The following is a 19699-nucleotide window of genomic DNA, read 5'->3' on the forward strand; positions in this document are numbered from 1 at the left end:
ATTGAACTCCCGTCTCTCCCCTCCGAAGTGGAAACCAATTCGTCTTGATCCTCATGAATATTCCAGCAACCATGCAGTCCGAGAAAGAAAACTAGGACTTAGAATGCGACACTTGGCGCTTTATAGCCTATGGTTCCGTCGATGGATGAGAACAATAGAAAATGACATGCTAGATCGCGCCAGGGAGTTGGAGGATTTTGTGGATTTTAGACGGAAGGGGGGAGGGGCCGGGTAGGCTTTGAAACATGAACAGAAGACTTCTGTTGAAATCCTGAACACTCCAACTTCATGTATTAATGACATCAGTTTATGTCTGGGGAGAAAAAGTTTTCTGCCATTATCTTTTTTTTTCTTTCTTTTTTTTTTATTTTTTACTTTCATTCACCATCATTGTCTTTTCCTGTAAAGTTTTCCAGATGTTTTCAAAATATGTTGATGTCATGGTGTTACATTGCTTGCGTTGATTTCATTACCCTGTGTTAGATATGAGTCTTACAGTCATAACTCTATTGTTTAAGTTGATACCTACTTACATTTGGGTTGCAATATGTCTGTTTTCACTTTCTGCAATTTACATAAACCATGAAATATACAACCATACAAAATTCCATGTAACATGTGTTCAGGCATGCTTTTAAGAGGAATTTCAAAGCTCTGTATCCTGATATCAAGCACTTAAAAAAAAATGCTACACTTGTAACATGTGTCACCATAATGTGCACTGTACCATTCGTCTTTAAAAAAAAAAGGGCAGAAAATATAACATAGACTTTAACAGTAATATGCACAGATAGTGTTTGTGGTTTGACACTTAATCATATTTTAATGGCTAGATTAATTTATACAATTTTAACATGAACACATTTCAATGTACAATGTCATCACATATATCTGAATTCACAGTAACAAGAACAAAACAATAAAACAAGCAAATAAAACATACAGTCATTATCTTAGACTCTGATCTGATGTAAAAATATTTTACAGTAATTTCCACAGTTTAAATATCATGATGTTCAACGTTTTAAGCGTCATGCATGTACTGTCTTATTTCACGACTGTTTAACATTCAGTTCTGGCGTGTGTCCACTGATAACAAATCCCTTGATATATCCATATTTGTCCTGTATATAAATATGCTAACTGCTGGCGACAATATCATGGAATACAATGATTCACAAAATATTTACATCATGTACACCTGATAAGACCATAGAATCAGACAAAGAATTCTTTTCTTTTGGGGTTCTATGCCTCAATACCATATCCATGCACACATATAAGTGGGAAAACCATCTACATTGGAAAACAATGCTACAAAATAATAAAAACCCAGCAACAATGGATTGCCTTCTGCTAGTCAGTGTGATTTCGAATCAAAAAGATGGTTACTGTACTTGACCTTGACCTTGACCTTAACCGACCAGCTGATCAGAAACAAGAAGCTTTCTGAAATTAGGGAGAGAGAATCCATGCAGCAAACTCTTGATGTTACTGACACATTTCCATCATGTTTTGCAGACCATTCAAACTTCTAACTTTGATCCATACCCCACATCGAATAGGTGGCTTGCCTCATTACACAATGACATTGGGATACAAAGTTTGATGAGTTGCCATAAAACTTCATATCTATTGCAATGAGTGTGCCATTTCAGAATGTGTGCAGGAATGCTTTAGAATGCTTTAACATCCTGGGTAGAAAAAAAAAAAAAAATGAAATTTAAGACTAGGTTCTGCAGATCACAACAACAAGGCAATGTTTTTGTAGTTGAGGTTTCCAAGACGTCTTTGAAATGCCACCGTAATACTTCTTTAGAAGTCAGTGCCTTATTTGCATATCACTCTGGGGCATCCGAAATGAAAGAGGTACACTCCAAGCAGCTTTAACTGGTGGCTTATTGGACAAAAATATTGCTTCTCTACATCCATAATCAGAGTGTGGTATTCACTTGAGATTCAAGTCGTTTCTTTATCCTTGGGCTACGTGATGAGCTTCTTCGACCTTAATTAAAACAAAATCATGTTTCGTCATTTCTCATTGCCTGAAGTGTAAAAGAAGGCATTTCTTTTATTCCTTTTTTTTTCACCATTACCAGAGAAGTGAAAAACGAATTTGGATGATTGCAAAATCATCTACAATTTGATCTGTAATAGGCAGAGGGGATTTCATCCTACATATGAATCCAACAGAGCTAGGGGAGAAGGGATTTCGTTTGAATATAAAAGGGCTTTAACCTGATGTACATGTATACTTTTCGCAACAACCATGCAAACTGCAATTATCTTTTTGAAACACATTTTCTGCTGCAGTGCTCCTGTTCATGCGCGAATTATGAACATTTAGAGTGCAATTGCAACTCCTCAGTACCAATGAACAAGGCAAAAACAAAAAACACACACAAAAAAAGAAGAAAGCATTGCTTAATGCTAGGTTTTTTTTTCACATTATTGTGCCCGAATACAACAACAAATATACATTCATGTCAGATTTCGTAATCCTCACCTACTTTGCACACATGGTTGTGACCACACATAATGCCCTATCTCAGTATCCAGTATAAATTCCTGTTCTGAGAGGAAATCTACAATGCAGGATGTCCTCACATTAACACCAAAGCATGTTGCTTGTAGGAGGGACAAATGCGAAGAAAAAAAAAATATCAGTGAATCCTAAATAAACTTCATCAATCATCAATCTGCGACTCTCTTCCAATTTCTGTAGGACAGGTATTAATTTGGATAAGTGTGTGGCACATTGCAATATTTACCTCTAATTTTAAATCAAAATTCAATAGTCAAATGGATGAGATGTTGAGGAAAAATATGCAATCCTTCTGAGAGCATCAACTCCTCTTGTACATTTTACTCAAGCAAATGATGTTCTTGGTGGGAGTGAAAAATATCAAGAGGTGCAAACATCACAGCAACAATGTACTGGACACAGAAGATTGATCATCCATTATAATTGTACACATTTATCTGTCTATTCATTTCCGATGCGGGTGGGATGGGAGCTGGCCAGGCCCCCATGTCATGGTGACTGCAATGAAAAATATAACAGGAGTCTTAGAATTTTACAATCTAGAGTACATGAGCCAGTGGATGTGTGCACCTGGCTATACTACCACTTCTCTGCAGTGGGTAATAGAATTTCTAGCTCATTACTTTTCAAATTTGCTGATATTGCATATCTTTAAATATTCATGGGCTATTTTCTCAAATGTCAAACGAACAAACAAGCAAAATGCCTGAATTTGCTTTTCACGACTTTCTAAGGTCAGTACCTGCAAAACTTTACATCAATGTTAATAATACATATTGGCAATGAAAACATGAAATCAATCCACCTCCACTAATCACATGGCATATGAATCAATTGTTCTTTTTATTCACGTGTAATTTGTTTTGAATGATGATAACAGCAATGAAACATTTATAGAAATTGATTTATTTCTCAATTGCCTTGCATTATTACTCCGAAATCACTGGATGCAATTGCTCCCTGAATTTACATCTACAGCATAATACAAATTCAATGATGTTATATGGCCAACACCAAAGTGAATTCCCCCTTAAAAGATAAAACTGGCAGAGTTAGGCCAATTCTTGCTAAGCCATGGGTGTGTCGCATGCATGTCAGAGAGAACTTTCATGTGGCAGTACGCACAATTTTTGCACCCAGTAGTTCCAGGAACTGATTTCTTCTGTCATTTCCAAAACAGGAAAAAAAAAAAAATATTGTGTCTAGAGATTCATATCGTGTCAACTACTTGATGTAATTATATCAAATGTCAAATTCTGGCAAAATCTGTAGAGCTGAAAAAAAAAAATCTTTGCCAATACACCTATTACCATTCATCATTACTGTGTCATGCACTTTGGTATACTTGGGGAAGATATTTCACAAACAGTTACATTTATCACCCCCTCCACATTCCCAATGTGACTGTCACATTGGTATTAGACATACCCTTAAGCAAGCATTATCCCATGATAATCTAACACAAACAAGGGATTAGCAGGATTAGCATGATCTGTGCTTAATCTTCTTCTTAGACAGTTACTCTGTAATATCTGCACTAATCAGTGTAGTTTGAAACAAAAACCACCCGATGAACCACCTAGCCAACAGAAAACAGCGCAGTTACGCAGAGACTGCACCCGAAGCATCTCTTAAAATGGAAGATTCTCCCGTCTGGACCCCCTAGCAAACTGGAGACTCCCAATCGCACAAACATGTGCACAATATTACGTGTGCTTAGCACGGAGTCCCTCAAGGCTAGGGTCCAGCTGTCGGATCAAAGATGCTCTTTGGAGCTATCTCAGCCTTACTTTTGAACATGTATAAAATGAGTAGACCTCAGCAGGAGAAAGTTAAATCTTAAGCAAGAGATAACGCATCTTAAAAAGGGGAGACACGCAACTAGTGCATGTTAAATTAAAAATCTAGTGGGAGAGCAAGAGATTTTGCAAAAAAAAAAAAAAAAAATGCCTCAAAGTGGGAGAGTTGGAGTACCCTGTTACAGTAACCAAATTCTAATCTTCCATTGGTCTTTCTATGGCACATTCATTTACTTTAACAGATTTAAGCCACTACCACAAGCAAACACACAAAAAAAGTGTCCCAAAAAAAAAAATCCATACTCGTTGATAAGTATTTCTTGTGGCCTTAAGTGTGGATGGCACACTTTGTAGAGACATACACATAAGAGAATTATATTCACCGATCCTGCTACAAGAATGTACCGAAAGTAGCTAATTGGTGCACCACAATAGGAAGCAAAAGAAAAAACCTGCACAGAGGTGTGAATTGGCGGTATTGGCAATCTGTTGTTAGGTGTAATGGCACCCATATCTGCACTAGCAGCACAGAAATCAGTCCTGCTGGCATTTGAAGTTACACTACAGAGATGAACACAAAACCTGTGCACCAAAGTATTCATTTCATTGCATGACAAGACTGGCTTTGCTCCTATTTGTTTACTCATGTTGCCACCTGCCGAGGATTTACATGGGAGGTTACTCCTTGTGTCAAGTGGTCAATTTGGCATTGATAGTTTGATAACACTGATGGGATGGACAAATTTTCCTTTAAAAAAAAATAACTAAATGGCAAGACTGGAAAAAAAGAATACTCGAATGCACATTAGCACACAAGGCTAGACAAATACAGGCAAGTTGAATGCTGTATGGTGTTACATCAGACTCATTACCGTACATTATGCATGGACAAGACATGTTCACATGATGGGAGATGAATAAACCCATATGTGTAACTACCAGAATCCACTTATTACACACTGATATCGAACAGTAAACATGAAACATGGCTATAAAATTTGGAACTGCGATCACTCGGGAGGGGGAAAGCTCCATTTTCTTTTTCTTCTGGAGTTGAGGCCTGCTCAACTAAACAAGATTAAAAACTTTTAAAATATTACAGAGATGTGAGGTCAGTTTGAAGATGATTCAGTCAAACACCTCAAACCTAATAGACTGATGAACGGCGAGAAAGCTATTCCAGCCCCTCCCCCCCCCCCAAATAAAGAAGCCCACGCAATAAAAACAGTAAATGAATATAAATCCTGACATCGTCACAGGAACGCAACTCAATGAAATGTTGTGCACAAACATGTATAAATTTCATGACTACATCCGTCTAACTCACACTTCCAGTGCAAAATTTATGATCATGGATAATAATAATCCATTTGTTATGTTTTGATAGTTGCATTCTATCAATGGCTGACAATGACAAAATAGAATATAACTAAACACGAGTGCTACATGATATTTGTGCGGTTGATATACATTTCAGGATTCTAGAGTAGAAAATACAGAAAAAAAATGGAAACACAAAGAATCTGAAGTTTAGCACAGACACAACTATGAAAAAAAAAAATACTGATATGATTATCTTACCCAGTAATACTGGTCTTTAAATAAATACATGAGCAGTTTTACTGCTGCTTATAAAAAGTCAAGGTTTGTACATTTAAGATTCCATTACAGCTATGGCACCTAGAGAAATGCAATATTAAAGAATATATACATCATTGCATCAAAATCAACAGCTTTACAACCAAGAAGGAAAACATTCAGCAAAATACAAGAAACATGATGCATACCATTAACTGAGCATGCACTTATCAACTTGGAACATACACTGTTGAGAAGACTTGTTCATGTTTGTTGTCAGAATACATGTACTAGTATTTAAGATGCTTATCAAACAAAGAAGTTATCCCTTTCACTTCTGACAGGGTCGACGTAGTTGGCTTGACCTTGTTCTGATTGTATACACAAAATATTCCGCAAAGGTTTGCAGTCTTAGCACATATTGCAATACTAATCCTTTCCCCCTCTCCTGCAAAATCAATATCAATCCTGAACCAGAGAGGGACTTGGGATACCAGTCTGTCACTGATGTATTCCTGGTTTGTAACTGTGCTTCTTCATAAAAAGATCATACGTAACAAGCATTCTTTATGGATCTTTACATTCACAAGGATGATAAAGAGTATCACATAAGCTCTGCTTTCTTGGGTGCCTCACGCACAACAGTCACAGCTCGTCAATGTGCCTTTGTAACCATCTTTTGTTATTGGTACCACTGTTAACTGTTAAGGGCTTCATAGTGAGATTTGAAAACTGCTAAGTGTTACTTGCAATTCAGGACAATTCAAACTTCATGTAACAAATTTCAGATCACGATGGGCAATACATAAGTGCAAGCTTTTTTTTTTTTTTAATTCTGAAAAAAAAAAAAAAGTTACTCTCAAGCATATATTTCCTCCTCAGCAAAGGAGTTTATAGGGTAGGCATATCCCCAAAGTGGAATACACTCTAAGGAGCAGGTATTTGACTGAAGGCAGTGACACAAATGCAGAAAGTTGTAGGAAATTTGATAAAAATCTGAGAAATTATAACTTTGGTATACACACTGAATTTAAATTTTAAAAAAGTTATCATCTGTGTTCTTGGTATCTAGTTGATGCCATCAAATATCTCCAATAATTTGTTGTTGCTTTGCTCTTGCTTTTATTTCTGTATAAATTCAAGATTGACACATAAGGTGTCATCATATTCACCAGAATTTGCTCAAAGTTTGTTTTTATTTTATTACTTTTTTTTACTGATATCTTGCTAAGTTTTGCTGCATTGTTTTCTCAGAGTATCTTTCTCCTTGCAGTAAATTGTTCTTCTGCTTCTGTGTTACTAATTCCAACAGCAACAATACCACTGCCAAGAACAACTACAAAAATCTATTTCTGGTCAACAAGTCTAAAACAATATGCCCATGCTGGCTAGCCTGCTACAACCTGTACAATAATGCACTGAACTAGAATGTACCAGTGCAATGTAATATTGCATGTCCTTGCTTGTGCTGGTTGTAAAACTGATCTTATGTATTTTCCACTTGTCATTGACAATGTCAAGATGTACAGGTAGGCTATATACCTCCTCAAAGCTGTCAATGTCAAGATTTCTTTAGCAATTAAGGAAGTGAAGGTTGTTTTTTAAATCTGAATGTGTACCTTGGGAGACCCTGAAAGAACGATCATATGACATTATGCAGTTGTCTATGTTTTCTATGTCACTTTTTACAGAGAATTCTAACTATGACAAACTGGTATAATTATGAGCAGGAGGCACTAATGCAATCAATTTTTGCCCAAGGTTAAGCCTAGCAATGTAATAAAAGCTGGTTAAAAAGAAAAAGAAAAGGGGGATACAGCAAATAAGAGAATGATTGGGACTTCATTGATAATCAGAAAGCCAGATTCATTCAAATGTTCAATCAGGATGAACACGTTCAAAGAGATACCATTAACATTATTCTTGACATTGAGGAACAGCAAATATTTTTGATGTATGTGGGGGTCAAAGTGGAATCCCTAAGAGGATGAGATATTGGTGCCTAAGTTTTGAAATATCATAAAGTGTAAAATGCCAAATGAAAGGTTAAGCAAGGACTGAGAGGGACATATTTCTCCTTCAGCATAATTATATCTATCGAAGCAGTAATTCTTTTATACATTTAAATAAATCAAAGGAAAATATTGTAGATCTTTGAGGTATACACAAACTCAATTTATTTTTTCTCTACTATCAATACAGATATGACTGTTTCTGTCTACAGAATTTAGAAAGAAGCTTATTCTTGAAAAAAATACTTTCTTATACAAACAAAATGGGATTTACTTGTTCCAAATTTTGCTCAAATAAATATTGCGAGCCGGTAGCTTCCCGAGTACACCCTTTGTCACATTTTCTTCTGGGTTCCAGATTTGGGTTTCCACAAAGGTAACAGGGTGATAATATCTCACATCAAAAGAAATAAGCCTCAGAGAAAAATGAATCAATGAGACAAGAGGCAAGAGGCAAGAACCAAAGAAATACCAATACCTGTGTACCCTGGGAGCCCACAAAAAAAAAAAAAAAAAAAAAAAAAAAAAATTACATGAATGAAGTTCTGATGTATGCTGTCGACTGATTGAAAAGAGTCAATCTTTACAATTTTTCTTCAGGCCTGAAATATCATGATATCCTGCAGAGCAACCTTCGATACAAAGCCGGGATGTAATGTGCTGTGTTATTTGATCAACTTTCTAAATGCCTCATGATCTTTTTGTTTTAGTCAAACTGTTCCATTTGGAAAGCTTGGTTAGGCATTATATGTAAATCATCCTTTGATAAATCATATTTCAGAGGCATATTTCACAAAATCACAATGACACTAAACAACTGTTTCCTCTGCAGGCTACCAAAATAATAATTATTTTCAAGTGGGGGGAATGGTATGTGAGTGAGATTAAGTTCTCTGTTTTTTCTGTCATGAAAAGCACTTTATCAGTGTTGATATACAGTACATGTTTTCCACTAAAAGAGATTTTACAGTCCCTATCTTCACATACACAAAACAATGTAGATATGAAATGAATGCTTGCAATGCTCGTATACACTGTTCCCCACATAATACACAAATTTCAAAGCGAGCCATGAAAATTGAAGGGCAGCCTGCATCTGATCATTATATGAAAATGGGAACCGAAAATGCCAATGTGTTTGTGTCATGTGCAGTGAAGACGGCAATAAGACCTCTCATGTTCCATTCACCATCTTGTTCATTTCTTCAAGAGGGTTGGTGAGGATTGCTTCACTGCTGGGGAGGAGAGGCGTGTAGAGCTCGGGTCGCTTCCTGGCGCACAGTGCCTTGAAGGGGACAGAGAGCTTGTTGACTTTGACTGGAATGTGCCGAGAGGAATTGCTGTTCACCATAGTCTTATTCACCAGCCTGTTGATTGCGTCCAGCGGATTGCCATCACTGGCAGAGGTGGCGGGGAATACTGATGGCATGGGGTAGGAAGTGGCTCTGACTGGACTCAGGTTAGACTCTGGGGTCCTGGGCCTATCGCTCTTTGGGGCCGATGGTGACCTCTCAGGTGAGGTCATGCTTTCATTGTTCAGTGCACCAGGCACTGTTTGACTGGTGGGAGTCTTACTCTTCCTGCCATCTCTGTCTAGTTCCTCTGGTTTGCTGTCTGCCACTTCCGTCTTGACTCGATGTATCTGGCCATGCTCAGAGCTCACGGCAAAGCTATTGGTGAGAATACTCGATCTCCTGGGTGCACAGATGACCCCATCTCTCTGCTGTTTGGGACACGGTTGGGGACTTTCCGCCGGAGTTATCTTGTGATGCATGAACCCTCCAAGCTGGCCGCTCCTGTACTTGAAGTAGCTGGAACGGGAGCTCTTCAAGGCTGAAATCCCTCTGTTGGTAAATGACTGTAGATCAGCCAGGGCATTGGAACAGGAAAAGTCTGACTGCGTATCCACAAACAAGTGGCTGGTCTGCAATGTTTGCGAAGGAGAGCTACATCTGACTTCTCCTGGAGCATGGTTGCCATTTGAAAGCAGGGGCTGGGCATGCCTGCTCTCTGTTTCTGAATTGCTTGGCTCCGGTGACGTCACCTCCATCTTTATTCGAGAAGAGTAAAACTGGCTGCCATTGCTTGGACCTTGCTTGGGAGAGGCCCTATCAGAGTCTCCATTCCTTGCCGTCTCAGATTTACTCTGACTTGACGTGTCATGAGAGGAAGAATATTCCTTAGCTGGCAAGCTAGCACCATTGTGTTCACTGCAGTGTTCAGCACCCTTGATATCCTTGCTCATCTCAGGGGATGCCCTCTCTGCAGTCCTATTGTCCTTTCTCACTGTGCCAGCAGAAGGGCTCATCATCTTGCATGTGTCCACCTCATAGCTGTTGTCCTCCTGCTCCTGTTTAAGAGGACGCCCATTGACGAGAGGGATTTGATGCGAGTTGCACACTGACGTTCCTTCTGACGATCCACTGTTTTCAGAAAACTGTGGCACAGAACTTCTTCCATATTCCAGTTCCCTACTGATAGTAGCTAGGGGTTTGGGAGATGTACTGATTAGGGACTGTTTCTCATGTACCCTGACAGCACAGGGAGATTGGGATGCCGACTCATCAGATTCAGGTGACAAGGAGTCCATACTACAGTCATCATCCTCCCCTTGAGATGTCATTTGAGAATCACTATCCTCTCCACACTGCTGCTTGTCCAGTATGCTGCACGATTTTTCATTTTTCAAGCCATTTCTGCAGTTGGCAGTAGGTTCCATCTCGCATTCTGAATTTGGAGCCTGCTCCGAAGTAGACCCCTTGGTGTTATCACTGCTGGATCTTATTACAGGTGTGGCCTTTGGGGAGTTGTCTGCACTTGAGTGAGTTATGATTTGAGGTGATTCTTTGAGATGTGGGGAGACACTCTTTCTCGAAAGAGACGACTGTGCCTCCTTCGCAATCAAGGCTAGGTGCTCAGATGCCCGAATCCTTTTCTTCCAGTGAGGAGCATGAGGAGACCCTCTTTTCTCTTGGTCAGCATGGGCAGTGATGTTTTTCTGTACAGAATTTGTGCTACACATAGGAGTAGACTTTTCAGAGTTCCTCTTTGTGTCACAGCCATGGCCATCACAGCTATCACTGGCTGGGTCTGCTTCTTTTGGCATAGACTCTTTGAGCTCACAATCTTCAGAACTTCTCTTTTCACATTTTGAGTCACCTCCATCTGTTTCTTGGTCATCAGTTACTGATGAAGTCTGCGGTTTAGGAATGCCAGAATGCTCTCCTTTGGAATAATCTGCTGAGGTGTTCTGAGCTAGCCTCTCTGCGAGGGCAGGCTCTTCATGAGGAGTACTGTGGCGCAATTTCTTGATATCCAGGCTGCTGTCATCTTTCTCTGCTGTTCCAGAAATCTTTTCTTGAATGGCTCTCTTGAGGTAAGAGCGTGTCACAAGCTTCTCAATAGCTTCTGCCATGGTAAATTTCAGCTCCCTGAAATGATCCCCGCTACCTGTGCTGGATTTGTCGCGTTCATTGTCAGGTTCCCTCGAGGATGACATTGCTGTAGCTGTAGCTGGCGCTGTAGCTGGAGTCACAAGGGAATCAAGAGGCTTTTGCTGTTGGTTGTAGATCAAGGAACAAGGATCTGGCAGCGGAGCTAATGCTGGTGGTACATACACCACTGTTGATGCAGGTTTTGATGGCAATGAAGAAATATTCTTAATCCTAGGTTTAGTGCTCTCTTTCTTCTGCCTGGCCCAGCTTTTGGTGTTACTGCTGAAGGCAGCTGGACTGAAATTTAGCTCTTTAGCAGTCTCAACCATGCTTGCCAAGTTTCCCAGTGGATTTCCTCCCAGTGACGCAGTGTTGACTCTTGATCCTGTCGGCAAGACAACATCAAGTTCATCTGGATTGATGTATTTGCTTGAACACTCCACTCTGGTTTTTGGAAGGCTAACACTTTCCATATCAGCTACTGATGGGTACTGTTCAGAGAGAATTCCAATTGCATTGGCCCAGTTTGACAACCTCTCTATGGCAGGTAATGCTTCCTCTGGAGTTGATACAAGGGGATCCCTAATATGCGATTCTGAACTAGAGCAACTGTCCTTGTCATGATGCACTGGTTTTAAATGCTCTTTATCAGTCTTCTTCACCTTTCCATTGTGGCGGCGGTGGTCTGAATCTCCCAACTTCAGCTGTCGCAGACGGTGTTTCTCGGCCTTGTCTCTGCGCTTCTCATGACGATGCTTTTTGTGCTTGCGATGGTGATGGTGGTGATGGTGGTGGTGATGATGATGGTGCAAATGATACCGATGCTTTCCTTTCTTCTTGCCTCCTTTCAATGTGCCATTCACAGGATGCTTTGGTTTGCACGAATTCCTTGAAAGCTTTTGATGCTTGGCGAGGCTTCGACAATGATTGAACTCCTTGCCACACCTGTGGCACTTTACTTTTAGGTCACCAGAATGTAGCATTTTCCTGTGGCCTTCTGAAACTGACTGGACAGTGCCAGCTTTCTGGTTCAGCTCCTTTTCTGAAGAACTATGCTGTTTGATGACTGAGGAATCTCCAGGCAGCCTTTGAATAATCTGTGAAGTGAGTGCTGCTTTGTGGTCTAAGGCAAAGCCTGGGACCATGTACGCATTGGCATTAAACATTGGAAACAGCATTCCGCTTGGAGAGAGCTTAGAGTTGAGACTAGGACCATCTGAAGATGAATTGTGAACAGTCTCATCTTCATTGTCACTCTGACTTCGAAACAGGTCTCTGCTCATCACAACTTTTGCTGCATCATCTGATCCAGACTGGCCAAGAACTGTGCTGTAGTGGTTGCTCTGCATCATATGAAATGTCAGCTCTTCCAAGTTTGAAAACGGTGCTTCACAGACAACGCACTTCATCACCAACTTGCGAGATTTTTCATCTTGAAAGTCAATAGCCTCAGTTGTGTAGTGTTTGCGCACCCTTGAGAGATGTTTGTCATGACCAGTGGTTGTTAGGTGTACAGTGTAACGTAAGTAGTTTTCAAAAGAATGATTGCACGTAGGACATTTGTAGTTTGTGATGGCTGCTTTGGAACTAACGGAGTTGATCTTCAGTTTCTGTTGGGTTGACTGGACATCAGAGGATTTCCTTATCACACTCCTGTCTTTCTGATCCAGCTTCCTATCAAGACTGCCTTTCCTGGAAGAACCAGTCCCATGTCTGGTTTGCAGCCGATGTTCTGGATTGGGGAAATTCTGGTTGTGGTCCAGTAAACGTCTGGTTGCTTCAGCATGCAGCAAATCTGACTCGACACTGTGAGGATCTCTGTAGTAGTGAACTGCTTTATGTGAAGCCCTGGAGAGTGTACGACTGGACTTTGCATGCAAGTGTTTTTCCTTAAGATCTGACGTTGTTTCCTTGGACTGCTTATGATGTTTCTTCAGGCATCTATTTTTCTGTCCAACGCGTAGGTCCAAAGCCTCTTCTTGGAGAATAGAAGTGCCTGGGAGAACTTCCCTCTGTTCTTTGTGGGCTAGGTTTGAGGCCAATCTGCTGGACCTGAGGCTAGCCTGGAGCTTACTTCCCAGGGTATGCTCCCTGTCCCCAGAGATTGGATCGAGGCGTCTACGGCAAGCATCCAGCTGTGAAGCTGCTATCAGGAAATTTTGGGAGTTGTACGACTCCTTCTTTGAAGACAGGAGAATACTCGTCCTCTGCATGGCCAACTCCGTGGCACGAAGGACAGGTTTGCCGATCCCAGTTGGGGGCTGCATGGCTTCGAGTCCAGCTAGGGGGGAGACTGTGGGTCCACTTTGGGCATCACTGGTGTCAGGTTCCTCTCCAACAGGAGTGGTGTATTCGAGGAGCTTACTGCTCGGCATCAGGGAGGGTGGATGACTTGGGGAGCTCTCCTCATTCTCCGGGCTTTCTTCCAGCGGAGTTGGCTCCTCTTCACCGGTGTCATTGTCGCTGTCATATTCACCACTCTCAACTCCACCCGTGTGACACACTGCAAGAGTGAATAATGAAAGCAAATAAAAAAAGAATATTACGACATGGTAAATCTGCAGACCATCAATTCATGAAAACATGAACATTGTTCTTACATTTCACCACTGATTACATGACAAGTAAGCAGAGTAATATGTGACATATCTGACATAATCATTGCACTCTTCTTATCCAGTTTCTTATATTTTCTACAAAGATTTATATTACTCTCCTCATTCGTAATACAATTCAAACTTCTGTGTATACTATGATTATATATCACAAATATGAGTTTAATAAACAATTCAAAACCCATTCACAGTTTTGTGATTATATACACAATTCATCAAAATTATTGGAACATTATATAATCAAGAGACCCAGTCAGTCTAGTGCTCATCTGAGTATCGCAAGTTCGCCTTCAAAGCATTTATGCTGAATATGACCTAAGAAGAATATAGCAAGCTTGAGGGGCTTTAGGGGCCCTTGGGTGTGTGTGTGTTGGGGGGGGGGGGGCATGGTGTCCATTCGTATGATTTATAATTTATCACACTGGTGATGATACCTAGCAAATTTTTAGAAAATTTGAACATGCATTTTCAAAAAGATCAAAATGTGAAAGGTAGCCCCCAGTTTGGTCCCAGCCCAAAGGGCATCACAATTGGCTATGCCATAAACAAACTATAAAGTGTTCTTACTAAATCTATTTACTCACAGCATTTCCTAGAAGACTTTTTGGTTTTGTGTAAAGATTCTCTAATTTGTGGTTCTTGGGGTCCCCTTGGGGTGGGGTGAGGGGCACAGTGCCCATTTGTACAAGTATATATTCTAGCACCCTAGCGATAATTCCTGCCAAACTTGGTGACAAATTTGACCGTGCCTTTTGAAGACGAAGATGAAACTATGAAAAGTGGCCCCAAATTTGAACACCAAACAATTAATGATCGCAATATAGCTTACTTAAGCCCTTAGCACAGGTGAGCTAAAGAAAAAAGAAAACTCTAATCTTCAATAATTGCAGGTCAAAATAGAAATAAATTTCCTGCATCACTAGTCCATAGTGCACATACAAGTATAGCACTATTGGGTATCACTGAACATCAGAATAAAAGTAATGAATAAGTTGCATTATGACATTTGCTGAAAGCCATCAGAATATCTACGAACTCATTCAGTTTGATATAATGATCGACAATTGGATATGTCTCTAGATATACTCCCACATTTATTATCTTGCGATTAATGAACCATTACAGTAGTTTTGCTTCCACAATGGCATTAAATTTGATCTATCAATACACCACACTTATGTAATTAACTTGTCATTCATTCATTTGCTTTGATATATTTTCCATGCATCCATTCTTCAGGGTTTTTTTTTCTTTTGACTCCCATTAGCCAATTAATTTTCTTTCTCCTATCAGCCGATACATCAATCAGTCATCCATGGCAAAGCAATGCCAGACAGGGGAGGGGAGGTGGGGGAGGGTTAGGTAGAGAACAAAATCCTCCTCCCAAAACGAAAGATGATGCCTGTGTGATGTAATTTGACTGCCTTGATGAGTGTGGTTATTACGCCAGTGCATTAATGTTTTAGGCTATCTCTCAGCGAGGGGATTAGGGTGGGGTGGGCTGGTTCTGAGGTGTCTTCTCCGTCCCAGTGGTCGGGTCGGGGGCACTGGAAGACAAGCGGTAAATTGGAATGTCAGTGCGGGATTACGACGTGAGAGGGACACGCAGATGAAGAAGTGAAGCATCGGGACGAATCTGACTGCCGCCAGTGTCAGAAAGAGTTGATGGATGGACGGGTCTTGCCATCAGAGTCAGCACAAATACGAAAATACATCCAGATTCCGCTTTGCGCGATGCAAAAACTCCCATTGCCGGCCGATGCTTGCGTTCAGGAATAATCCCAATTTTTCATCACATTTCATTATGACTACCTCAAAGATGTCTGACTAATATATACACTATGCCATCACTTCAGTGAAGGATGACTTCAGGAAATCTGAAATTGTATATTTTTACCATCTTCTCCCCGCTCCAACGTCAAATTCTCTGATGGGTTAACTATGTGGTACAAATGAAGCTCCTTCAGCTTCATGTCATGACTCTTCAAGGATTGCTAGATGTCCTCAGTCGAATGGTTTGTAGTTTTTTTTTAACATAAATGCAAAAAAGGTTAGTCTACTGATGGTGAAATTTTTGCAGTTTTTATATTTTGTGAGTCAAATTTTCTGAATTGCCTTCAAACTTTGAATAAACAATGCACGGATATGAAAATGTGCAAAAGCAATGACACTCAAAAATATCATTAAAAGCCATGTAAGAGCTTGATGACATGCAACTACTAACTACCAGTACTGTAGGTCTTCCATACCATATGGGCCAAGATGTAGCAATATCTGGGGCATATCAACATGTTCATACAGAACTACGATCGCCGAACACAGTACTTGTTTATGTGCAGGGAATCATCAAGTGAAAACATTCAGTACTAAATTGTCACTTGCTACTCACTCTTGCTTATTTTGTGAAATGTGAAGTAACGATTACTAAATCCTGGCAACCACAAAATTAACAACATCGAAAAAATGTTTGACAAGTAGCAATTTGGTTCCTGAACCTAATTTCTTTTTGTCTTATTTTCAACCAACAACAGCAACAACATCTCATTTGTAACCACATTTGTGAAATGTATTTCTAAACATGTTTATAGCGTTGAACATTTCAGACACTAATTGCTGACTGTAAATGACATTCCATGCAACAGCTGTGGCACAAATTCTTGATCTGTATAACAAACATGCAGCTCTCAAAAATGAGTGCATGCAAAGAGTGTGTACAAAATGTGAGCATACATCGTGTACATTGTATGCACTTCATACACATAACACATGATATGTCAAAAGAGCGTCACTGTTTGCCGCAGAAATGAATACAGGTTCAGGCTGAGGGCTGAGCTCTGCCTACCAAAACATATTTTAGAGGTCAAACCATCCTCAGGACAAATGCTCCACCGAAATCAAACAAAAACTCAATTGGAAATCATCTCTGGCTCACTGTACTTGATTTGAGAATAGCAATGAAAAGAAATGCAAAGCCAGTTTCCTTAAGACACACTGATATAGCTGGAACAGTATAAAATATGAAGATTTTCAACTGAGTTTCTTTTTGCTATTTGAAAAGGCTCTCTGCTGACTATTGCACCAGTAAAGGGGAATCTGCTTTAACTGGCTTATGGGTCAAATAAATTATCATCATTACAAGTGTTCCATCTGTAATGGGTTTTTTTTGTTTGTGTTTCTTCTCTATAAAGTAGTTTTGTATATTTTTTCTATAATCCTTTATTAATTGTAACATTTCAATGCATTGATCTGTGAAAAGACATGGAAAATAACAGCCACTGACTGAAGCAAGCTCTCTTATTACATTTAAATTATGCTTAAAATGTATCAGAAACTCCTTAATAACATACATACATCTTAATGGTCACCTCTAGGAGTCCTGCATCTATGTATTACCAGAAAGATCTCGACATGAGGGGTCTTGCAGGACACTCAGGCCCGAATTCACGAAGGTGGTACAAATGAAACCATGGTTTAAACCATGGACAAAAACCTTGGTGCGCCAAGTGTCGCATGGAATATTTCGTTACAAAATCAGTCATTTCGTCGATGAAATTTATTATTTTGTAACGAAGTGACAACATTTTGTATCTAAATGAACATTTCGTTTTCGAAATGATAATTTTGTAAACGAAACCGTCATTTTTTTACAAAGAAATGACCAATTTTGTAACGAAATATTCCATGCGACACTTGGCGCTCCATGTTTTTTGTCCATGGTTTAAACCATGGTTTTATTTGTACCACCTTCGTGAATTCGGGCCTCAGTGTACAAATATTGGAACGGTGAGCACTACAGAGATACTATACAGGTGAGACTGTATGTCTGTGACCAAGTCATGAAGAAAAACATTAGTTTGACAAAACTGTATCATGGTAAAATATAGATTGAGGAGGACCCAGACCAGAGTTAATGTGAAGGATGAAAATTCTTTGTATAAACTTGTAGTTGTAAGAAATCTTGGCCACAGATGATACAGTGGAACCAGGGAGAATAAAAGAAATGCTTCAAAAGTGACTGATTTATGGGGAAGACCAGGTTTATCAGAGGAGAGGGAAGGAAGAGGAAAGAAAGTGATGTGTACTGTCTCTCTTCGCTCCTCCTCTTCAGCCAGATCCCTCCGATCATCTTCCTCTCTCCAATTACTTCATGGCCCACGTACAAAAACGTGCTATGGTGACCAAGCCTTCTCTTCCACTGCCCCCACCCTTTGGGATAAACTCTCTCTTCATATTCAGAATGCCTCATCTATTGAATCCTTTAAATTCTTCTCAAAACTCATCTGTTTAATCAGTTGTAATATTTTTTATTTCCTGGAGGCACACACTGTTAGTTATTAATTATCGTATCTCTGTATCACTTGCACAGCTGTATTTTTTTTTCTTCTTCTTGTTACTATTATTTTGGCTTTGCATTGTCCTAATGTAATTGTGTTTTCAGTTTTCTTGTTTAAATAACACCAGTGCGCTTAGACACACCCGTATAAAGCGTCATATAAATGCAATTATTGTTATCATTTTTATCATTACTATAATAATAATAATGATAATTAGATTATTATCATTACTATCATTATTATAATTATTATAATTATTATTATTATTACTATTATTATTATTATTATCATTATTATTATTATTATTATTATTATTATTATTATTATTATTATCATTGTTATTATCATCATCATTATTATTATTATTATTATTATTATTATTATTATTATTATTATTATTATTATTATTGTTATTATTATCATTATTATTATTATTATCATTATTATCATTATTATTATTATTGTTATCATCATCATCATTATTATTATCATTATTATCATTATTATTACCATTATTATTACTGGTCACACTACCTGCTCATCCTAAATTGTTTGGGGAAAAGAAGATACAAGAACAGGCACTCAATAACTCCACAAACTTCAATACATTCAGCCATAGTGCCATTCTTCATTGGTTATCTGTCAACATGAGTTTTCAGCTGGCTCCCAACAACAAAGGATTTCAGTAGTTTTGTAACCATCGTTGCAGTGAAGAACCAATACGCAATCCATACAGACAACTATGAAAAGATAATTACTCTATAAATGCCTTCATATTCCGTGTGATGTAAGTATTACTAGCTTCTGTGTTGTTATTAATCGCAGGGGGACCTGCAGAGTCATTTTTTTTTCTTTTCTTGTTTCTTTATCAAAGAATGAAGATAAAATATGGGATGAATGCTTCAGGAACACTCCCAAAAAGAGATCAGTTGCTTAAGATATCTGCATGATTTCACTGAATAGACTGATTTATGAACATATTCAAATTTCATGCATAACCCTTTAATAGTGGTAGCTAGTCGATGACAACCAGAAAGTTTGCCTGTGGGTTGCCCAACACAGCAACAACTCATATAGATGTCTGCAAATTTATTCATACCCCAATATTTTCTTATTTTTATTTCACTAATTTCTCATGAAATGATAGATTCGTAGTGGCACTCAGAAATAAGTTTGATACCTTACACTGTAACACTAAAAATCATTCTATTTCTAGTTTCATCTCATTAGCATATAACAAAGACATTGCAAGGATATTCACTTTTAAGGCTTTCCAGACTTATCCAAACTTGGACAGAAGTCATCAATATTGATCACAAGCCAATTGCTTTTAGTTCAAGGCACTTGGTTTCATCATGTCCCCAGTGAGAATCCTTACATTT

General features: G+C 39.0%; 1 protein-coding gene across 1 annotated transcript in view; it reads right to left on the reverse strand.

The window, feature by feature from the left end:
- Positions 1-8961: 8961 nt before the first annotated feature.
- Positions 8962-19699, reverse strand: part of LOC140233186 (uncharacterized) — a 73824-nt gene continuing 63086 nt past the window's right edge. Inside the window, exon 2 of the mRNA XM_072313300.1 lies at positions 8962-13871. Within this exon, the coding sequence (XP_072169401.1) occupies positions 9109-13871 (4763 nt within the window). The 3' untranslated portion in view covers positions 8962-9108. The remainder of the gene's footprint in view (positions 13872-19699) is intronic.

This window comes from Diadema setosum, chromosome 9 (assembly GCF_964275005.1).
Source record: "Diadema setosum chromosome 9, eeDiaSeto1, whole genome shotgun sequence".
In the NCBI taxonomy this organism is placed as follows: domain Eukaryota; kingdom Metazoa; phylum Echinodermata; class Echinoidea; order Diadematoida; family Diadematidae; genus Diadema; species Diadema setosum.